This window comes from Oncorhynchus clarkii, chromosome 28 (assembly GCF_045791955.1).
Source record: "Oncorhynchus clarkii lewisi isolate Uvic-CL-2024 chromosome 28, UVic_Ocla_1.0, whole genome shotgun sequence".
NCBI lineage: Eukaryota > Metazoa > Chordata > Actinopteri > Salmoniformes > Salmonidae > Oncorhynchus > Oncorhynchus clarkii.
In genome coordinates this window covers 27,860,731-27,882,040 of record NC_092174.1, presented here as the reverse complement: position 1 = coordinate 27,882,040, position 21,310 = coordinate 27,860,731, and the positions used below count along the sequence as shown (strand labels likewise).

The 21,310-nt window shown below is 42.5% G+C and overlaps 1 protein-coding gene across 6 annotated transcripts in view; it reads left to right on the top strand.

Annotated features, from left to right (window-relative positions):
• The window catches only part of LOC139386520 (myosin light chain kinase 2, skeletal/cardiac muscle-like), a 37,162-nt gene that overhangs the window by 4,410 nt on the left and 11,442 nt on the right, over positions 1–21,310 (top strand). Inside the window, exons 1-6 of one of the 6 annotated variants that reach the window (XM_071132110.1) lie at positions 12,277–13,264; positions 16,504–16,662; positions 16,842–16,935; positions 17,428–17,986; positions 19,662–20,032; positions 20,554–20,659. In XM_071132110.1, the coding sequence (XP_070988211.1) occupies positions 12,668–13,264; positions 16,504–16,662; positions 16,842–16,935; positions 17,428–17,986; positions 19,662–20,032; positions 20,554–20,659 (1,886 nt within the window). In that variant the 5' untranslated portion in view covers positions 12,277–12,667. Of the gene's footprint in view, positions 1–12,276; positions 13,265–16,503; positions 16,663–16,841; positions 16,936–17,427; positions 17,987–19,661; positions 20,033–20,553; positions 20,660–21,310 lie in introns of those variants that run through there. The other 5 variants (XM_071132111.1, XM_071132114.1, XM_071132113.1 and 2 more) reach the window with 5 other exon arrangements.

Sequence of the window (21,310 nt, the reverse complement as noted above, 5' to 3'; positions counted from 1 at the left end):
TAAATCATGTGTTTATTGAATTTAAATGATTTATTTTACACTAAATTCTGCTCAATTTTATACTCATCTTGTCTTGGAGACCATGGCCTAGTGTTTCACCCCACAAGGTTTACACATTTTAGTCGAGAGAACGAGGGAACACTGGGGTGTCGGGAGAAGGAACAGAGGGGACATTTCAGCTGTTAACAGGTGTTACGTTTCTTGGCTGCCACGCACATTTCTGCCGCTTACTTTCCAAGAGACAGACAGGAATGAGAGAGAGTCGGAAGGCTGGATGGTGTGACGGGGGGACAGGGCCATGGGAGAGGAGGGGGCTAGGTGTCCAACCACAGGCCCCCCAAGCAGGCAGCACACGACCCTGGAGCGTCCCAGGACAGTGTGTTCTGGGTGAGGGAGGCAGAGGTCCATTTATAACGGTGAAGTTTGTCGCCTTGCCAAACAAACACCCCTCTAATACCACACAGGTCACTCCACCACACAGTATATTCCCCGGCAGAGATTGTTTATCCTGCTAAGTATAGCGCTTGGTTAAAATTAACTGTATTTATGCAGACATTAGCATTATATAGATTGTGAGTGTGCATGCAGATGTGTGTGTGTTTGTGCCACGGCTTTCACGCTTGCCCTAGTAGTGTCATGATATAAGTACTACAGTTCTTGCTAATACTCACTACTAATAAGGAGTGTAATGTGATTTAGCAATATCAGTTGAAAGTTCTTTCCTTTCTGCATCTAACAATAGAGACAATCTGTGTCTTTTGCAAGTGGGTAATTGGGATGTGAATAAGAATATGTAGGAATGACAGTTTGGCTTTGCGGATTCTATTTATGTGACAAGCCTTCAGGGTATATCCATTTACCCCAATACTGTCTTGCAGCTGACCTAGAGAACTGTTTGTTCTTAGTCTGTGGACCAAGTGAATAGGTGTTCCAAATCTACAGGGTCAATCAGGACACGCTCACACACACAGTCACTCACAGACTCACTCACACACAAACACACACGCAAACACACACACACACACACACACACACACACACACACACACACACACACACACACACACACACACACACACACACACACACACACACACACACACACACACACACACACACACACACACACACACACACACACACACACACACACACACAAGCACACACACCCTTGTGTGTGTGTGTGTTGGTGTGGCGGATGTTGTAAATGCTCCACACATAGCACCTCCATTTGGCAGACACTGAGAGGGTGGGGCGGGACTTGAGTTTGGGCTCTCTGAAGGCTATTTCTCCAGTTTCAATGTAAAGTGTCAGTGAGATGAACTCGATCTCTGGTTTATGTAATCAGCCCCACTACTGAAGCCTGTTACTCCTCCCGGCCTCACCCACAGTTAAATGGCCTTACAGTGCCCCTGGCCTCAAGTGATATACAGCGCTATTACTGTGAAGCCATATTGACTTTAGGGGTAGATCTGGACACTGTTCTCCATATCTGGGAAAGCTTTCACAGTTTTTCTCAGTGTTTTGTGGTGCGCTACTTCGAGATGGAGTTTACCGCATGCTCCTCCTAGGCCTGTATTGGAGGACAGACATATTTGGGTAAATAATATCCACTGTATATTCTTCAGAGCTCTATATTCTCAGATGTACTATTGAGTTCCACTGTTGATCAACCACAGTGTTAAATTTAATTAGTCAGTAGTGTGAGTATTTGAATATCCAAAGTTGATTTATGAGCAATGTGTGTGCTGTGCAATAATCCTCTGAGGCAGCCTGGACTTTCTTTTCCCCTTGCTCACTTGCCGGCCAGCTCAATGGAAATGTTTTACTCCATGAAAGTGTTGCATGCGTAAGGTAAGGTAAACCTCTACGCTTCTCAAAGTGACACGAGCTGAGCCGAATGACCTACATTGTCGAAATTCATCTGTTGGTGTCCAAGGACAGGTGCGAGTCCTGCAAATGTGAGCCCAGCTTATCTGGATGTCTCCTTAGTCGTATCATTTCTGGGTCTAGGGACGGGCTTGGAGGGCATTAGTTGGCACACGTGTCAATGATACAACAATCATTTAAAGTGTCCTCTTTGTTGAATTCAAGTTGCATGGTTAAAAATATATTACCTATCTACCACTGAACAAAACTATAAATTCACCATGTGAAGTGTTGGTCTCATGTTTCATGAGCTGAAATTAAAGATCCCAAGAATGTTCCATATGCACATGAAGCTTATTTCTCTAAAATGTTGTGCACAAATTTGTTTACATCCCTTTTAGTGAGCATTTCTCCTTTGCCAAGATAATCCATCCACCTGACAGGTGTAACATATCAAGAAGCTGATTAAACAGCATGATCATTACACAGGTGCACCTTCTGCTGAGGACAATAAAACGTCATTCTAAAATGTGCAGTTTTGTCACACAACACAATGCCATAGATGTCTAAAGTTTTGAGGGAGCGTTCAATTGGCATGCCAGAGAATTGAATGTTAATTTCTCTACCATAAGCCGCCTCCAACGTCGTTTTAGAGAATTTGGCATGTCCAACTGGCCTCACTTTGCTGATGTCAGCATTGTGAACAGAGTGCCCCATGGGGGTTAGGGCATGGGCAGGCATAAGCTACAGACAACGAACACAATTGCATCACCTTATGTTTCAGCATGATAATGTCACATGTCGAAAGGATCTGTGCACAATTCTTGGAAGCTGAAAATGTCCCAGTTCTTCCAAGGCCTGCATACTCACCAGACATGTCACCCATTGAGAATGTTTGGGATGCTCTGGATCGACGTGTCCAACAACATGTTCCACTTTCTGCCAATATCCAGCAACTTCACACAGCCATTGAAGAGGAGTGCGACAACATTCCACAGGCCACACTCAATAGTCTGATCAACTCTATGCGAAGGAGATGTCGTGCTGCATGAGGTAAAAGGTCACACCAGATACTGACTGGTCTTCTGATCCAAGCCCCCTACCTTTTTTTAAAAGGCATCTGTGTCCAACATATGCGTATCTGTATTCCAAGTCATGTGAAATCCATAGATTAGGGCCTAATGACTTTATTTCAATTGACTGATTTCATTATTTGTTATATTTTTGTATTTTTTATTTAACCTTTATTTAAATAGGCAAGTCAGTTCTTATCACTAAATTCTTATTTACATTGACGGCCTACCAAAAGGCAAAAGGCCTCCCGTGGGGATGGGGGCTGGGATTAAAAATAAAAAATAAATACAATATAAATATAGGACAAAACACACATCACAACAAGAGAGACAACACAACACTACATAAAGAGAGACCTAAGACAACAACATAGCAAAGCAGCAACACATGACAACACAGTATGGTAGGAACACAACATGACAACAACATGGTAGCAACACAACATGGTAGCAGCACAAAACATGGTACAAACATTATTGGGCACAGACAACAGCACAAAGGGCAAGAAGGTGGAGACAACAATACATCACACAAAGCAGCCACAACCATCAGTAAGAGTGTCCATGATTGAGTCTTTGAATGAAGAGATTGAGATACAACTGTCCAGTTTGAGTGTTTGTTGCAGCTCGTTCCAGTCATTAGCTGCAGCGAACTGAAAAGAGGAGCGACCTAGGGATGTGTGTGCTTTGGGGACCATTAACAGAATGTGACTGGCAGAACAGGTGTTGTATGTGGAGGATGAGGGCTGAAGTAGATATTGCAGATAGGGGGGAGTGAGGTCTACGAGGGTTTTATAAATAAGCATCAACCAGTGGGTCTTGCGACGGGTATACAGAGATGACCAGTTTACAGAGGAATATGGAGTGCAGTGACGTGTTCTATAAGGAGCATTGGTGGCTAATCTGATGGCCGAATAGTAAAGAACATCTAGCCGCTCGAGAGCACCCTTACCTTACCTTGATATGTGCTGAGAGAAGGACAGTTCACCGTCTAGCCATACTCCCAAGTACTTCAATGAGGTGTCTACCTCAAGCTCTAAAGCCTCAGAGGTAGTAATAACACCTGTGGAAAGAGGGGCATTCTTCTTACCAAACCACATGACCTTTGTTTTGGAGGTGTTCAGAACAAGGTTACGGGTAGAGAAAGATGGTTGGACACTAAGAAAGCTTTGTTGTAGAGCGTTTAACACAAAATCCAGGGAGGGGCCAGCTGAGTATAATACTGTATCATCGGCATATAAATGGATGAGAGAGCTTCCTGCCTGAGCTATGTTGTTGATGCAAATTGAGAAGAGCATGGGGCCTAGGATTGAGCCTTAGAGTACTCCCTTGGTGACAAGCAGTGGCTGAGACAGCAGATGTTCTGACTTTATACACTACACTCTTTGAGAGAGGTAGTTTGCAAACCAGGCCAAAGACTCCTCAGAGACACCAATACTCCTTAGCCGGCCCACAAGAATGGAATGGTCTACCGTATCAAAAGCTTTGGCCAAGTCAATAAAAATAGCAGCACAATATTGCTTATAATCAAGGGCAATGGTGACATCACTGAGGACCTTTTAAGGTTGCAGTGACACATCTATAACCTAAGCTGAAACCAGATTGCATACCCGAGAGAATACTATAGACATCAAGAAAGCCAGTCTGTTGATTATTGACACGTTTTCCAACACTTTTGATAAACAGTGTTGGAAACAAAATAGAAATAAGCCTATAACAGGTAGGATCAGCTTGATCTCCCCCTTAAAATACAGGACAAACCGTGGCTGCCTTCCAAGCAATGGGAACCTCCCCAGAAAGGAGAAACAGGTAAAAAAAAGGAAATATTAGGAAATATTGGACAGGCAAGGAGACATGGCGGAGTCAAATAGGAATCCTGACTTAAAACCTCTTATGCAAAGGGGCAGTATTTTCACCTTCGGATGAAAAGCGTTCCCAAAGTAAACTGCCTGTTACTCAGGCCCAGAAGCTAGAATATGCATTGGATAGAAAACACTCTAAAGTTTCCAAAACTGTTAAAATAATGTCTGTGAGTATAACATAACTCATATGGCAGGCAAAAACCTGAGAAAAATCCAACAAGGAAGTGGGAAATCTGAAGTTTGTAGTTTTTCAAGTGATTGCCTATTCAATATACAGTGTATATGATGAGTATTTCTGTAAATTGATGTGGCTCTGCAAAATCACCCGATGTTTTGGAGGCAAAACATTACTGAACATAACGCGCCAATGTAAACTGAGATTTTTGGATATAAATATGAACTTTATCGAACAAAAATACATGTATTGTGTAACATGAAGTCCTATGAGTGCCATCTGATGAAGATCATCAAAGGTTAGTGATTTATCTCTATTTCTGCTTTTTGTGACTCCTCTCTTTGGCTGGAAAATGGCTCTTTTTTGTGACTAGGCGCTGCCCTAACATAATCGCATGGTATGCCTTTTTGAAATTGGACACTGTGGTTGGATTAACAACAAGTTTATTTTTAAAATGGTGTATAATACTTGTATGTTTGAGGAATTTTAATTATGAGATTTCTGTTTGAATTTAGCGGCCTGCACTTTCACTGGCTGTTGTCAAATCGATCCCGTTAACGGGATTTGAGCCTTAATAAGTTTTAATGAAGTGGTGATTAAAGAGCTCAGCCATGTGCTTCTTGTAAATAACAACCACATCCTCAACATTAAGGGACAAGGTCAGCTGTGAGGAGGAGGGTTTATTCTCCAGATCTTTAACCGTTTTCCAGAACTTCTTGGGGTTAGACCCACAGAGAGAGAACTGCTCCTTAAAGTTACAAACTTTAGCCTTCCGGATAGCCTGAGTGCACTTATTTCTCATTTTCCTGAACAATAGCCAGTCAGCCTGAGTATGCGTGTGCCGAGCATTTCGCCAAATGCTATTCTTGGGGTGGAGTAACTCTGCAAGATCACGGTCGAACCAGGGGCTGAACCTGTTTTTAATTCTCATTTTCTTTATGGGGGCGTGTTTGTTAACAATACCACTGAAAATATATAAAAAGAAGGTTCAAGCGTCTTCGACAGAGGGGATCAAGCTGATTCTGTACCATTTTACAGAGGTCAGTTCATGAAGGAAGGCATGCTCATTAAAGTTTTTCAGCAAGCGTCTGACAAATCAGGAAATGTAATTTCAATAAGCAGCCATTACAGATACAGGCTGTAAAACAGTGATCGCTATGGTCATTACAGAAAACACTAGACTGATATCTATTAGGATTATTTGTGAGGATAACATTGAGGAGAGTAGCCTTTTCTGGGTGTTTGGAGTAATCTGAGAAAGATTTAGGGAGTCCCATTGCTTTAGGACTTTGTCAGGTGGTTTAAGCATGTCCCAGTTTAGGTCTTACCTAGCAGGACAAATTCAGGCTTAGTGTAAGGGGCCAGGAGAGAGCTTAGGGCAGGTAGGGTACAGGTCGGTGCTGATGGAGGACGATAGTCAACAAAGAGCTATTTGAAAGTTGTATGCTTAAAACCAGCAAATCAAATTGTTTGGGGACAGACTTGGTGGAGACAACCGAGCACTGAAGGTGATCCTTGGTAAGATTGCCACTCCCCCACCTTTGTAAGATCTGTAAAGTATATAACCAGAAAGGTTAACATCTGGATTGGAACTGTGAACACACACTTTCAATTGATACATTTTTAGTAATAAGCTTCTAGTGTTAACATGCAGAAAACCCAGGCTTTTACGAGAGCAGAAATCAGTGAAGCAGATATCAGAGCACAAGTCCGAATAGTGCTAGCAACAGTAGATGGGCCAGGGTGTACATGCACATCGACAGTAATACAATCAATATATATATAACGACTTGGGGCTAGCCATTGTAAGTTCAGAGTCACTCGCCCCAACAGTGTGTGTGTGCTGGAGGTGAGTGAAAGCTCTGGAGAGAGGGGGGAGTGTGGTGGGGGTACCTGTACCAGACAGGGGGAGCCAGGCCAGGGCCGACGGTGAACAGATCACCAGGTGGAACCCCAGCAGCAGGCAACAGCAGTAGGTATTACACCCACTTGGGAGAAGCTTTTATTTCTGGAGTCAGATTTCTTGTAGAAAATGCCAGTGGATGGTCTTTGAACAGCAGGAGGGGGCTTCAGAGGGTGCTTCAAAGGGTCCTGCCACTTGTTGGGGCCAAAGGCCTCGACACCTTTTACTTCACACCTTGGTGCTAATTAAATTTGTATCTGGTCTGTCCTTGCAAGCCTGGAAGCCTTAACTCAGCATTCAGTCCCCATAAAGTAAAATATATCAACAAATCTAAATAATAATAATAAATCTTTGTAATGTACTTTATTTTTCTTCTTTGCTTTCAAAATAGCATCAGACCAAACACTACACACTCAGTTCCAGGTTGGATGGTGTCCTCAGGTCTCTGCTTATATGAACTGTAACTCAGTAAAATGTTGAAAATGTTGCATATTGCGTTTATTTTTTGTTCAGTTTATATATGAATAACAACATAATATGTTTATCTATAGATAGAGTATTTTTCACGTAGCGCTTTCCTGCATTCAAATCGCCCTCTAATGGCCTCATGGGTGTTATGCTTTTGATATTTTTCATAATTAATCAACATTATTTAAAAAGAAAATATCTGAAAATCCGGTGTTTCTATGTCAAAATGTTGTTGTATTTTAGTCTTCTGAGATGTATATAGTGTAATATTGGGATGCAAACTCAAAATGTAATACATTTCAACTCTATATCTGACATGGTACAGAGGTGTCTTATTTTTGTTAAGACCATAATCATGTGTGTGAGGTGTATACTTTTGTTTCAAAGTAGATTTGTTTAAGAATACCAAGAAACACAGAATCATATAATTTGTTTTGGTACTGCCCATATGAAGCTTGTTTTTGGTCACTGGTCCAGGAATGATTGAAGAATTGCAAAATTTACCTGGAGCTAACTCTGCAGATAGCACTACTGGGTGATTTGAAAAGTCATGTTCAATCGATCAATAATATAATAATAATTTTAGCAAAACATTTTATCTTTAATTTACAATCTGTAGAAACTATGAGAATAGAAAGGTTCCGAATTTTTGTAAAACATCGCAGCACAGTTGAAAAATATATGGCAAGTAGAAATTCAATATGGATGGTGTTAAGAGAGAGATGGGAGGGGTTGAGGGGAGCTGAAGGGTAGGACTAATGACAACAAGATAACTAATGTAAAATATACTGTGTCCGTAAAATACATATACAGTAGGTTAAGAACTTTTGTGAAACAGCACAGTTGAAAATATATGGCAAATAGAACTGGATGGACTTCAGAAATAGATGGGAGGGGTTGAGGGTAGCTGAAGGATAGAAGTAAAAGCAAACAAAGGATAACTATTGCTAAATAGATTGTGTCCGTAAAATTGACAGCGCATGTCAGGGTAAAAACCAAGCCAAGAGGAACTTCTTTGATATAGGGGGCGCTCTTTTAATTTTTGGATAAAAAAACGTTCCCGTTTTAAACAAGATATTTTGTCACGAAAAGATGCTCGACTATGCATATAGTGGACAGCTTTGGAAAGTAAACACTCTGACGTTTCCAAATCTGCAAAGATATTGTCTGTGAGTGCCACAGAACTGATGCTACAGGCGAAACCAAGATGACATTTCAACCAGGAAGTACCCCCAGATTTTGAAGGCGCTGTGTTTCGATGAGTCCTTATATGGCTGTGTATGGGTCACGAATGAGCTTAGACTTTCTGTCGTTTCCCCATAGTGTCGACAGCATTGTGACGTATTTGTAGGCATATCATTGGAAGATTGACCATTTTACACTACATATGGTCACCACCTGGGAGACACACCAAACATGTGGAAGAAGGTGCTCTGGTCAGATGAAACCAAAATTGAACTTTTTGGCAACAATGCAAAACGTTATGTTTGGCGTAAAAGCAACACAGCTAATCACCCTGAACACACCATCCCCACTGTCAAACATGGTGGTGGCAGCATCATGGTTTGGGCCTGCTTTTCTTCAGCAGGGACAGGGAAGATGGTTAAAATTGATGGGAAGATGGATGGAGCCAAATACAGGACCATTCTGGAAGAAAACCTGATGGAGTCTGCAAAAGACCTGAGACTGGGACGGAGATTTATTTTCCAACAAGACAATGATCCAAAACATAAAGCAAAATCTACAATGGAATGGTTCAATAATAAACATATCCAGGTTTTAGAATGGCCAAGTCAAAGTCCAGACCTGAATCCAATCGAGAATCTGTGGAAAGAACTGAAAACTGCTGTTCACAAATGCTCTCCATCCAACCTCACTGAGCTCGAGCTGTTTTGCAAGGAGGAATGGGAAAAAATGTCGGTCTCTCGATGTGCAAAACTGATAGAGACATACCCCAAGCGACTTACAGCTGTAATCGCAGCAAAAGGTGGCGCTACAAAGTATTAACTTAAGGGGGCTGAATAATTTTGCACGCCCAATTTTTCAGTTTTTGATTTGTTAAAAAAGTTTGAAATATCCAATAAATGTCGTTCCACTTCATGATTGTGTCCCACTTGTTGTTGATTCTTCACAAAAAAATACAGTTTTATATCTTTATGTTTGAAGCCTGAAATGTGGCAAAAGGTCGCAAAGTTCAAGGGGGCCGAATACTTTATACATATATACAGTGCCTTGCGAAATTATTCGGCCCCCTTGAACTTTGCGACCTTTTGCCACATTTCAGGCTTCAAACATAAAGATATAAAACTGTATTTTTTTTGGTTACTACATGATTCCATATGGGTTATTTCATCGTTTTGATGTCTTCACTATTATTTTACAATGTAGAAAATAGTAAAAATAAAGGAAAACCCTTGAATAAGTTGGTGTGTTCAAACTTTTGACTGGTACTGTATATATTTCAAAAAAATCTATATGGAGGATTGGATATGATCCAGACAATTATATTGGTGGAAGCTACAATCTATCTGCAATATTAAATCTGATATATCCCATACATTTTTTATAATTAAATAAACACTCTCTGACCCTGATTTAGCACAGTGCAGTAAAAGGTTAAATTCATGTATTATAGTTTATGACAGTTTGTCCCAGACGGACCACTTCATCAAGCACGTTTGGATAGGTTTACAGGGTACACTGTTGAGAGGTCCAATTACCAGGCCCTATGTTAAAATGTATCCTTAACTGTCTTAACTCTGTATGAGTAGGCTAAGTGTGTGTGATGGTGTGGGAAGGATCTGACTTGATGTGTTAGTCAGAGGAGAGACACAGTATTATCATGGCTGTTACCCTTCTCCTATTTAAGCACAGAGGCTAAAGACCTTAAGCTCTTTCTCAGCCAGGGGACTACAGGCTACAATCTGAACCTTTTTCTTGCTCCTTCAATGGGTGGGCGCAAGTTATAGCCGTTTCGCAGCCAGCAAAGAGCTTTCCGTAGCAATATACAGTGCATGTGGAAGGTATTCAGACCCCTTGACCTTTTCCATATTTTGTCACATTACAGCCTTATTCAAAAATTGATTAAATATATTTTTTTCCCTCATCAGGTAGCCTAGTGGTTAGAGCACTGGGCCAATAACTGAAAGTTTGCTGGATCAAATCCCTGAGCTGACAAGGTAAAAATCTGTCGTCTTGCCATAGAACAAGGAAGTTAACCTTTAATGGTTTTCCTCCTCTTCTGATGACGAGTATGAAGGATCTGACCAATGCGCAGCGTTGTAAGTGTTCATGCTATTTTATTGGAACAGAAACACTAAACAAAATAACAAAGAGAGTGAAACGAAAACGAAACAGTCCTGTAAGGTGCAGCAACACAAAACAGAAAACAACTACCCACAACCCATAGTGGGAAAACAGGCTGCCTAAGTATGGTTCTGAATCAGAGACAACGATTGACAGCTGCCTCTGATTGGGAACCATACCTGGCCAAAACCAGAAATACAAAACATAGAACAAAAACATAGAATGCCCACCCCAACTCACGCCCTGACCAAACTAAAATAGAGACATAAACAAGGAACTAAGGTCAGGACGTGACATAACCCACTGTTCCCCCGTAGGCTGTCATTGTAAATAAGAATGTGTTCTTAACTAACTTGCCTAGTTAAATAAAAGTTAAATATATATATTTTTAAATCAATCTATACACAATAACTTTTTGTAATTTTTGCAAATGTATAATTTTTTGTAACCTTATTTACATAAGTATTCAGACCCTTTGCTATGAGACTTGAAATTGAGCTCAGGTGCATCCTGTTTCCATTGATCATCCTTGAGAGCACACAGCCAAGACAACACAGGAGTGGCTACGGGACAAGTCTCTGAATGTCCTTGATTGGCCCAGCCAGAGCCCGGACTTGAACCCCGATCGAACATCTCTGGAGAAACCTGAAATGGAGACGCTCCCCATCCAACCTGATAGAGCTTGAGAGGATCTGCAGAGAATGGGAGAAACTCTCCAAATACAGGTGTGCCAGTCTTGTAGCGTCATACCCAAGAAGGCTAGAGGCTGTAATCGCTGCCAAAGGTGCTTCAACAAATCTCAAGTTATTAATTTTGTATGCATTTGCAAAAATGTATACAAACTGTTTTTGCTTTGTCATTATGGGGTTTTGTGTGTAGATTGATTAAGGAACTTTTTTTTTAAAGTCAATTTTAGAATAAGGATAAATGTAATAAAATGTGGAAAAAGTTAAGGGGTCTGAATACTTTCCGAATGCACTGTACAACTGTCTTACATACTGAGACTCAATACTCACATGCAGTTATTTCCCTGATGTTATCACAATCATTATTTTTCCAGCCACTCGTAAACACTGCGAAGCTGTTAATTACTATGCCAGTCATTAATAAGGATCTAATTTAAACAGTTCCCTTTTTTGCAAACACAGCTGTTCTGTGAGAGTGGCACTTTTGACATGATTGTTGGATATTTTGAGTTGACTTAAAAATGTCCCTGACCGCTTATAAATAAAACAGGTCAGTGACCCCCCTCTCCATCTGTAAGCACCTGTTCAGGCTAATCATGGTGAAACAACCAAGTGAGACTGAAAAGTCTATTACCATTTACATGCAAATAAAGTAAAAAACGAAACAAAGTGTCTAGCGTCGTCCCAGACAACTTTCCACTCTGCCTCAGAGAGAGGAACTGTGTACACTGGCCATTTTGACACTTGGCAGGTGGGCCAGAGAGTGGCTACGGTGGTGGGCTTAACATTTAAAGGCGCTCAGATGTCTGACAGCCCCTCCAGAGCCAAACTGCTGCCCCTCACGGCCTCTCACAGCCCCCCGCCCCCCTGGCCGGTCCCCTGCTGACGTCGGCTGTGCCGTTTACATTTATGTAGACAGGCTTATTCCATTCTTAATACCACCTCCAGTAAGGAGAAGAGCAGAGGTGTCAAGCAGTAGGTGAGAGACAGGGACAATCTCACGACTGGATGTCTGTTAAGTCAGAACTCTGAAGGTGTTTCCACAGGTTACACTGACAGTTACTGGCTGTATTTTTCTGGTTTCACTCTTTATGGATTTGAATTTAGTTAGTTTGATTTTCTTCATTTTTGTTGTTGATAAATTAGCATTTTATTCACATATACTTCGTTAAATCAGCTTGTCTGTACAGTTGAAGAGGAGCACATAGGGATAAGGCTGGCTGCGTTTTTCAAAAAAGTTGTCCCGTCTGTCAGTCGGACGTTGGTCATCAACCTTTCTGTGACCCTTTTTCTGTCTCGATTGGGTGTCCTAACGTGATTCGGTCATGAGTTCAAAGATAGTGAACTCTAACTCATCCCCTGGAAAGCCAAGCACGATGGATAACCTAACTGACTGCACTGGTGCCGGCTTGGACCTCATTCAGAATCGCATTGAGTCTCTGAGCAGTAAGATGGACAGGCTCATCAACATCCAGGAGAAGGTCCTCAATCGGCTGGACGGAATAACCCAGGACATCGATGGTATCGAAAGGGACGTGGAAACTCTGAAGGTGGACAACGAGGAGATCCATATACCTGCAAGAGCCCTAACTCTTCCCCTGGCTCAAACCCAGGGTACAGGTGTGGTGGGCGAGGTGAGAGAGATGTGTCATGAGATGAGCTCCATCATGATGGCGTTGGACCAGCGCTCGGAGAAGCAGGCTGAGAAGCTGGACGGGATGGAGAATCTGGTCCTCAGCATCCAGCAGGTCATCAGATTCATTGGGGAGACGGTGAAGAGCTCCCGGGTTATGGAGATGATGTTTATGCGTCCTGCAGCACACAAGGCCTCCAAGTCCAAAGACAGTAAGGGCAAGGTGGACGTTAAGAGGCAATCGTCTGCAGAAAAGAGCGAGAGCTCAGTTACTAAGAAGACCGACAAGGTGAGACTGGAAGCTAAAACTGCACTAACCAAAGAGGTGTGTTTGTGCAGGTCTATGTAGACTGTATTAAGGATTCTTTATTAAGACACTTTATGAACTCTTTACTTAACAAAACTCTGGATTATGTTCATGTGAATTTAATAATAAAACACTTATGTTCAGGTGTTAATTTAGAATGGATTGAAGTTATGGATGTTTTGATGGGCAACGTAGGTTAGATGAATTGCTGGGTTCACTGTTTCCTCATGCTCCTGCAAATTACATGTCCTTCAAAAATGTGCACATTGTATTCAGGCTCGGAGATAAGGTGCTCCATGTTTCCATGTTTGGTTTTTGATTTGGTTTAGTTTTATGATGTTGGCACTGCAGAGGAAAATGATCAGAGCAGCAAAGCTGGCTAGTCAAGTGGAGATCTGTTTCCTAAGGAAGGATTGTGGCTTGGCTCATGCTGTTTTTCCTCATGAAGTGGTGGAAGATGTGTCAAAGCAATATGACTTTGGGACATAGCGATCTCCACTGCTTGTATAGTGCCATGCAGAGCACACCATATTGTATGGAAGGAGCCAAAGCCTTGACACTTATACCCAGTGTTGGAATTGGTGGGGAACATTCCACCACCTCACAATCAAGTACAGTGGTATATGAAAAACAACAACAACTCAAATTTGCCCCCACCTTTCACCACCTACAGTAATACACTTATTGCTCTGCTCATACTGTACATTAGCCAACATTCTACATTCGTCCTTGGCCTATAATGTGGCCACCGGCATCTGGGGTGCTGAGTGTAAGGACTCCCCACTCTCTCTTTCTCTCTGTCTCTCTCTCTTGTTTTCTGTATATCTTTCTCTCTATTGCGGTATTTCTCTCTCACCCTCTCAGTCCTGTAATAGCATGTTGAGAGGTCCCAGCGTGGATATACTGTAGACGTACTATGGTTTCAGTGATGTGTATTGATATCTGTTACCTATATATGCATTACAATTCAGAGCATCCCCCATTGTTTCAGATAAATCTATTCATAACTCTTCATTAGAAATCCAGTCATGGCAACAGTGTCAAACAGCCATTGATTTAAAGGGTCTAGTAAATGATTGTTCTTCACACTGTGTGCTACATTTGAGGCTGGCACAGAGGCTGGCACAGAGGCTGGCACAGAGGCTGGAACAGACGCTGGCACTGCTTCAGATGTGAGTGGCACAAAATAAGCAGGAGATGATTGACCTGTATAGGACACTGTGTTTTTACCGGTGGAGTGGTTGTACCCTGTAGATGCTTTATTCAGGTGATCGGTCCTACTTGGGATGGAAGGTTGGGCCAGTAAAATAAAATATCTTCATTTGAACAGTGTCTCGCAGCAGTTAAATAATCCTGCATCAACAGGAATGTAAATTATTATGTGGATTATAATTCAAGGACATTTTTGTAGGGGTTGAGTCTGAAATTCTAAAGTGGAAATTAAAAATGTTTTAAGCCTAGTTAAACCTTGCATGTACTATACATTTGCATTTCCTGCTACGCAGGAAAGTTCTCTGTGACGACAGAGTGATCAAATTAAGATATTACATCTGTATGTACTAGTAAGCATGTGAAATTAGTTAACGACTCAGTGATCTTAGGGAAGTAACTAGAAGCATTTGGTACTGGACTGATTAGGTTACAGAAAGAGAAGAATTTGAATCATAATGTCAACTGTCCAGTGCACTGGGTTAAGTAGTCCAAGCACAATGAGTAGCACTGATTTTGTTGTAGAAGGTTAACTTAAACCCAAATCCTCTAGGCTTAAGTCCCAGTCACTTCCTACCAACTTCAACAAGCACTTTAAGTTGTTGATTCAATGTGACCAGCAGTAACACACTGAGAGTGGTCTTAGACACAGAGACACTGAAGGTCAATGGCTAGTACTTTCTGTTATTAAAGCCTTAAGCGGGACTTATAGGTACCTCAAAGCCAGTTATCATCCCGTTCCATTACTGGCATGAGGGTGGATGCCAGATTGGTATCTGTTTTCATGCCCAGGGTCTATTACCTGCAAGCAGAGACCAACTCATTTAGATGGTGAATGAGATACATTGTAGTGTAAGAGTTTCCACGTCATGGTGCATAGTAGTGTAGAGTATGTGTACTAGGAAATTAGGAAAGCGGTCCTGTAAATAGGTACTGGTGCAGTATCTGATAATTGCAATGTATTCAGACCCTTATTTGGTGAGTTAAGGGTCTTTCCATTTCAACACAGTTCTAGCACAACACCTCAAACTACGATACAGACTTGACATTTTCAGCTTGACTTGAGGTTAGAACTCAAACAGCAACTAAGGGGTCATATAAGTCCACACGTAAGGGCATACATACCTCTGTGATTGTCTATTGGCTACTGTATGACTCAGATCACCAGGAATTCTCGTTGTCGTCAGAGCTCTCGCCAGGCGGTGGCTCCAGCCTCCGGCCATCTCCATTCATCTCTAAGGTGTGAGATGACTGTCTACCGCAGACATTTGTCAATGTGGTCCCCCCCACACACACCACACAAACCACACACATATCAAACCACACACATATCGTACCACTGTGGAAATCCCCATCCTCAAAATATCTCCTCTGCCTTACTACTGATCAGTGCTTACCTCACAACCAACAACACGCCTTGAGACATTTTTTAAGATGTTGACCTGCTCATTAAAGGACTGGAGTGTTGACTATAGTACTGGGTAGCCCCTCGGGTTCGAAGTCTGTTTGAGAAGACTTGTTTGGTTGGTTGCGGGCAATTTCTCCGCTTAGGGTCAGTATTGCATTCCATCGCTCACTGTGACAAGTGATTAAGTATAAATTCACAGCCTCGCACATATGTACCAACCTATCTATACATCTGCTGTGGACAGTCAACATCATGCTTTGACTGAAACAAGTTTGGCTTTGTAGTTTGTATTAATACAGTACAAGGATGCTAACTTGAATAAAACAACAATCAGGCTAGGCTATATGTTTTGACGGTTACATTCATGTTCCTTTCATCTTTAACATCACATCACATTCAGTCATTCATTTGATTAATTTCACATATTGTAACACGTGTTTTCATTTTTCATACTGTCAAATGTTCATGTTCATTTGTAACCTACCTTTCTCACTACCACTCCCCTTCCTCCTTACCCTCTCTAACAGTGTCATAATCCATCTCATGTTGCATACCATTCACCATTGTCCAACTAGCATTGCCATGTTGTCTGTCTCCTTAACAGAAAACTACCTCTACTAAAGCCACTAAAGGGACTCAAGGGATGATAACCACTAAATGTGAACCCAAACCTAGTAGACCGGAGACCACTCACAGTCACAAGACAACGAAGCTCCACGGACCAAAGCATTTTCTCACAATCCGCAAACTCTGCGGAAACTTTGTACGTGTAAACTTGAAGAAAACATGTTTATCATGAAGTTTCTGTGCAGTAAATATTGTAATTACATAGTGGTAGCGGTTTCAGGGAAATATACATATTTTACCTTGTTTTGAAGAATGTTGAAATGTAAACCAATGCAGAACGCGATGATCTTATCTTTCGTTCTTCCCTTCCTTTAGTCAAAAGATCACAAGGGGAAGGATGGGAAGGAGAAGTCCAGTCTGAGCACAAAAGGTCTGAAAACACAGAAGAAGAAACCCCCAGATACAGCAGGTGTTCACAGTACATTAAAATGTGTCAACAATAGCTCACAGCCGTACAACACACACACAGTGACCTTTACCAGTCAAAACAAACTAACTCACACACAGCAGCACTCACAACATGTAACATGTGAGATGTAAACAACATGTGTTCTGAAAGCTTAGAGAGCGGGAGAAGAAAATAGACTTCCTTGAATGATACTATCTTGGAGCCACACAAAAGATAACCAACCGGCTAGTCACAGCAGTCTTCCTGTCAGATGTAAACAACAGTATTGCGCTAACAAGTACATCATGAAACCAAAACATCAAAGAGAATAAAAAAGATCAGACTGACACTTCAGACAACCACCTGCCATCATCTTAGGAGGATACTAGGAGTGTGTTGACATTCTGAGATATTGTGCAATCATCTGATTATAGTTACTAAAGTGAAAATCATGCAGGTGGTTGAATTAATTATAACTGTATCCCCTTGCCCATTCTGTTTGTTCCAATGCAGACACCATCTCCCTGAGGAAGCAGGCGTTGCTGCTAAAGGAGGTTCAGAAGCTCAACAGGGAGAATGCAGAGAGATCATCATCAGGTCACCAGCAGCAGCTTACCCCTGATGGCGTCTTGGACCTGGAGGCTGGATCTGGAAGGGCCTCAGAGGGTTTGGGGTCATCACAGACTGGGTCCCTCAGCCCGAACCTGCTGGACTTGATCCTCAAGGGCCCCAAGGCCCCCGTGACCGAAGAGGAGTCATTGTCTGAGGAGAGGGAGGCAGCAGGAGATGGACTAAAAGTGGAGGAGAGGAAGGAGGAAGAGGAGGTCATAAAGAAGCAAGAGAAGGAAGACCACCTCAGTGAATTGAAGTTCAAGGAAGAGGAGCGAGAGGAAGAGCTGTTGAAAATCACAGAGCAGCCTGAGGAGGTTAGAGGAGCAGAGGAGAGAGAGGGGAACAAAAAGGAGGAGGACAGTGCAGGCCCATCAGAAGCTGCTGATATGTCAGTTAAGGATCTCCCTCCTCTCCCACCCTCCCCTGAAGCTCCAGGAGAGACTGGCTCTATTCCAGAGAGGTAGAGTATCCCCTCTACCCTCCTCAATCCCTTCCTATTTATTTTATTTTATGTATTTCTTTGTTTCGTTCTCTGTCTCTCACTCTCTGTCCCTCTCATTCTCTCTCTTTATTTCTCTCTCTACTTCAGTACCATTCACTCTGTGATCCCTGTCTTTCAAATACACACACTAATTTCTAAAATAAACTCAGCAAAAAAAGAAACGTCCCTTTTTCAGGACATGTCATGTCAAAGATAATTCGTAAAAATCCAAATAACTTCACAGATCTTCATTGTAAAGGGTATAAACAGTGTTTGCCATGCTTGTTCAATGAACCATAAACAATTAATGAACACACACCTGTGGAGGCACTCACAGCTTACAGACGGTAGGCAATTAAGGCCAGAGTTATGAAAACATAGGACACTAAAGAGGCCTTTCTACTGACTCTACTGACCAAAAGAAAGATGCACAGTGTCCCTGCTCATCTGTATGAACTTGCCTTATGCATGCTGCAAGGAGGCATGAGGACTGCAGATGTGGCCAGGGCAATAAATTGCAATGTCAATACTTTGAGACACCTAAGACAGCGCTACAGGGAGACAGGATGGACAGCTGATCATTCTCGCAGTGGCAGACCACGTGTAACAACACCTGCACAGGATCGGTACATCCGAACATCACACCTGCGGGACAGGTACAGGATGGCAACAACAACTGCCCGAGTTACACCAGGAACACACAATTCCTCCATCAGTGCTCAGACTGTCCACAATAGGCTGAGAGAGGCTGGACTGAGGGCTTGTAGGCCTGTTGTAAGGCAGGTCCTCACCTGACATCAGTGTCTATGGGCACAAACCCACCATCGCTGGACCAGACAGGACTGGCAAAAAGTGCTCTCCATTGACGAGTCGCGGTTTTGTCTCACCAGGGGTGATGGTCGGATTCGCATTTATCGTCAAAGGAATGAGCGTTACACCGAGGCCTGTACTCTGGAGCGGGATCAATTTGGAGGTGGAGGGTCCGTCATGGTCTGGGGTGGTGTGTCACAGCATCATCGGACTGAGCTTGTTGCCATTGAAGGCAATCTCAACGCTGTGCGTTACAAGGAAGATGTCCTCCCTCATGTGGTACCCTTCCTGCAAGCTCATCCTGACATGATCCTCCAGCATGACAATGCCACCAGCCATAATGCTCGTTCTGTGCATGATTTCCTGCAAGACAGGAATGTCAGTGTTCTGCCATGGCAGGCGACTAGCCTGGATCTCAATCCCATTGAGCACATCTGGGACCTGTTGGATCGGAGGGTGAGGGCTGGGGCCTTTCACCCCAGAAATGTCTGGGAACTTGCAGGTGCCTTGGTGGAAGAGTGTGGTAACCTCTCACAGCAAGAACTGGCAAATCTGGTGCAGTCCACGAGGAGGAGATGCACTGCAGTACTTAATGCAGTTGGTGGCCACACCAAATACTGACTGTTACTTTTGATTTTGACCCCCCCCCCCCCATTTGTTCAGGGACACATTATACAATTTATGTTAGTCACATGTCTGTGGAACTTGTTCAGTTCATGTCTCAGTGGTTGAATCTTGTTATGTTCATACAAATATTTACACATGTTAAGTTTGCTGAAAATAAACGCAGTTGACAGTGAGAGGACATTTCTTTTTTTGCTGAGTTTATGTTTGTCTATTCCAGTTGTGAAGTCCACAACAGAAGTGCCTCCTCTCAGTCTCTGGAAGCTGCAGAACAGGACCAGATTGAAGAGTGCAGCACCAGCAGTAAGCGTCGCGTGGCGGAGGAAGACCTGGGAGTGGAGGACCACAAGAAGAGTCGGGTGGAGGGAGAAGCAGGAGAGGAATATGTGAGGCAGGGGGAGAAGGAGCAGGGGGAGAGGCAGGAGGAGGAAGAGGAAGGAGAAAGACCAGAGGATGAGGATGAGGGATGGGGCATCTTCAAGGCAGACGGGGTGGATATCCGTGTGGAACTGAAGGAGAGGATGGGAAAAGAGAAGAAGCCTGATCAGTCTACAGAAGTCAGGCAGTCTACTGGGGAACAGTTCTTCATTGGTGAGGACCAGCATTTTTATGGGGCACTGTGGCTTTAAGTCTGGGGGAAAGGTGATAAGTACTGAGGGAGGAACTTGAAATGCGCACACTCAACTCAACGATTCCATAAATCACACATTAATCTCAGTGGAAAACTGAGTTACGCAAACAAATATTAGGATTTGTCCTGATATGAAGTCCAATAGATGTTTGATATGGTGGCTATTCTTTCTCTTTTTGTAGAAAATATTCATAATAATATTGAATTAGGGTATAAAAAAGCATGCTTCCTAGGAGTAACAAAGTAGGAGAGTACTGTAGTCTGCATAACCAACATCTCCTTTCTCATGTTTACCACAGTGTGTTAGTTAGCACAGGACCATTAATAGAGCCACATGCTAACTGATTAACAATACAGCTTCTATTTCCCCTCCATGCTACTGTTTGCCAGGGCTCACTTGAAAAATAGATGTCAATCTCTATGTGACTTCCATGGTTAAATGGTTAAAAATGAAATCATTTTGTATCATATCTCCTTTAAGATAAAAGCTCTCCTCCTCCGGCTCCATTCAACCATCGGATGGTGTCAGCCAAACCGAACCAGATCAGCAACTTCTACACCATCAACAGAGCAGAGGTTCTCGGAGGGTAAGTGTACCTATCCTGTTCCTAGCGATACATAATGATTTGAACCACAAGGTAAAATTTGAAATGACTTTTCAACTGTTTAACTTCAAATTCAAGAATAATTGTATCCATCCGCTGTGACCATTGTGAGGTTCCAAAGAGTAACATAAAATAGTGCCTGCTTAGGCCGATCGCTCCCCAGAGAGCACAGGCCATCAACGACTCCTCTCCATCGAGCTCTTTCCTATATTGTACTGAGTTATTATACATTTGTCAATTATAAGTCGATTCTCCATTGTCTTTTGGAACCAAACTCATGGAACAAATTATATCTCACCTAAATCATAGACAGAGAGGAACAGAGGTCCTCAACCATGTTGAGTTGTGTAACCTTCCCCTCCTCTCCTCTCCTCTCTTCTCCTCTCCCCTGGTTCATAACTCCAGAGTCAGGGCAGTTATTTTTACTGAAGGCCTTTGGGGTATGTGAAACCATACCCCCACTGCCAGCTGGGAGCTAATCTCTAAGTGTTAATCTACATTTTCAAAGAGAGGACCCTTACTCTCATTTAATGAAATAAAGGAGAAATGAACAATACAATACCTTCACAAAATGATATCACTTTCTTGTATTGGAGGAGAACTGATTTAGTTTCCGAGGACATACTGATGAAA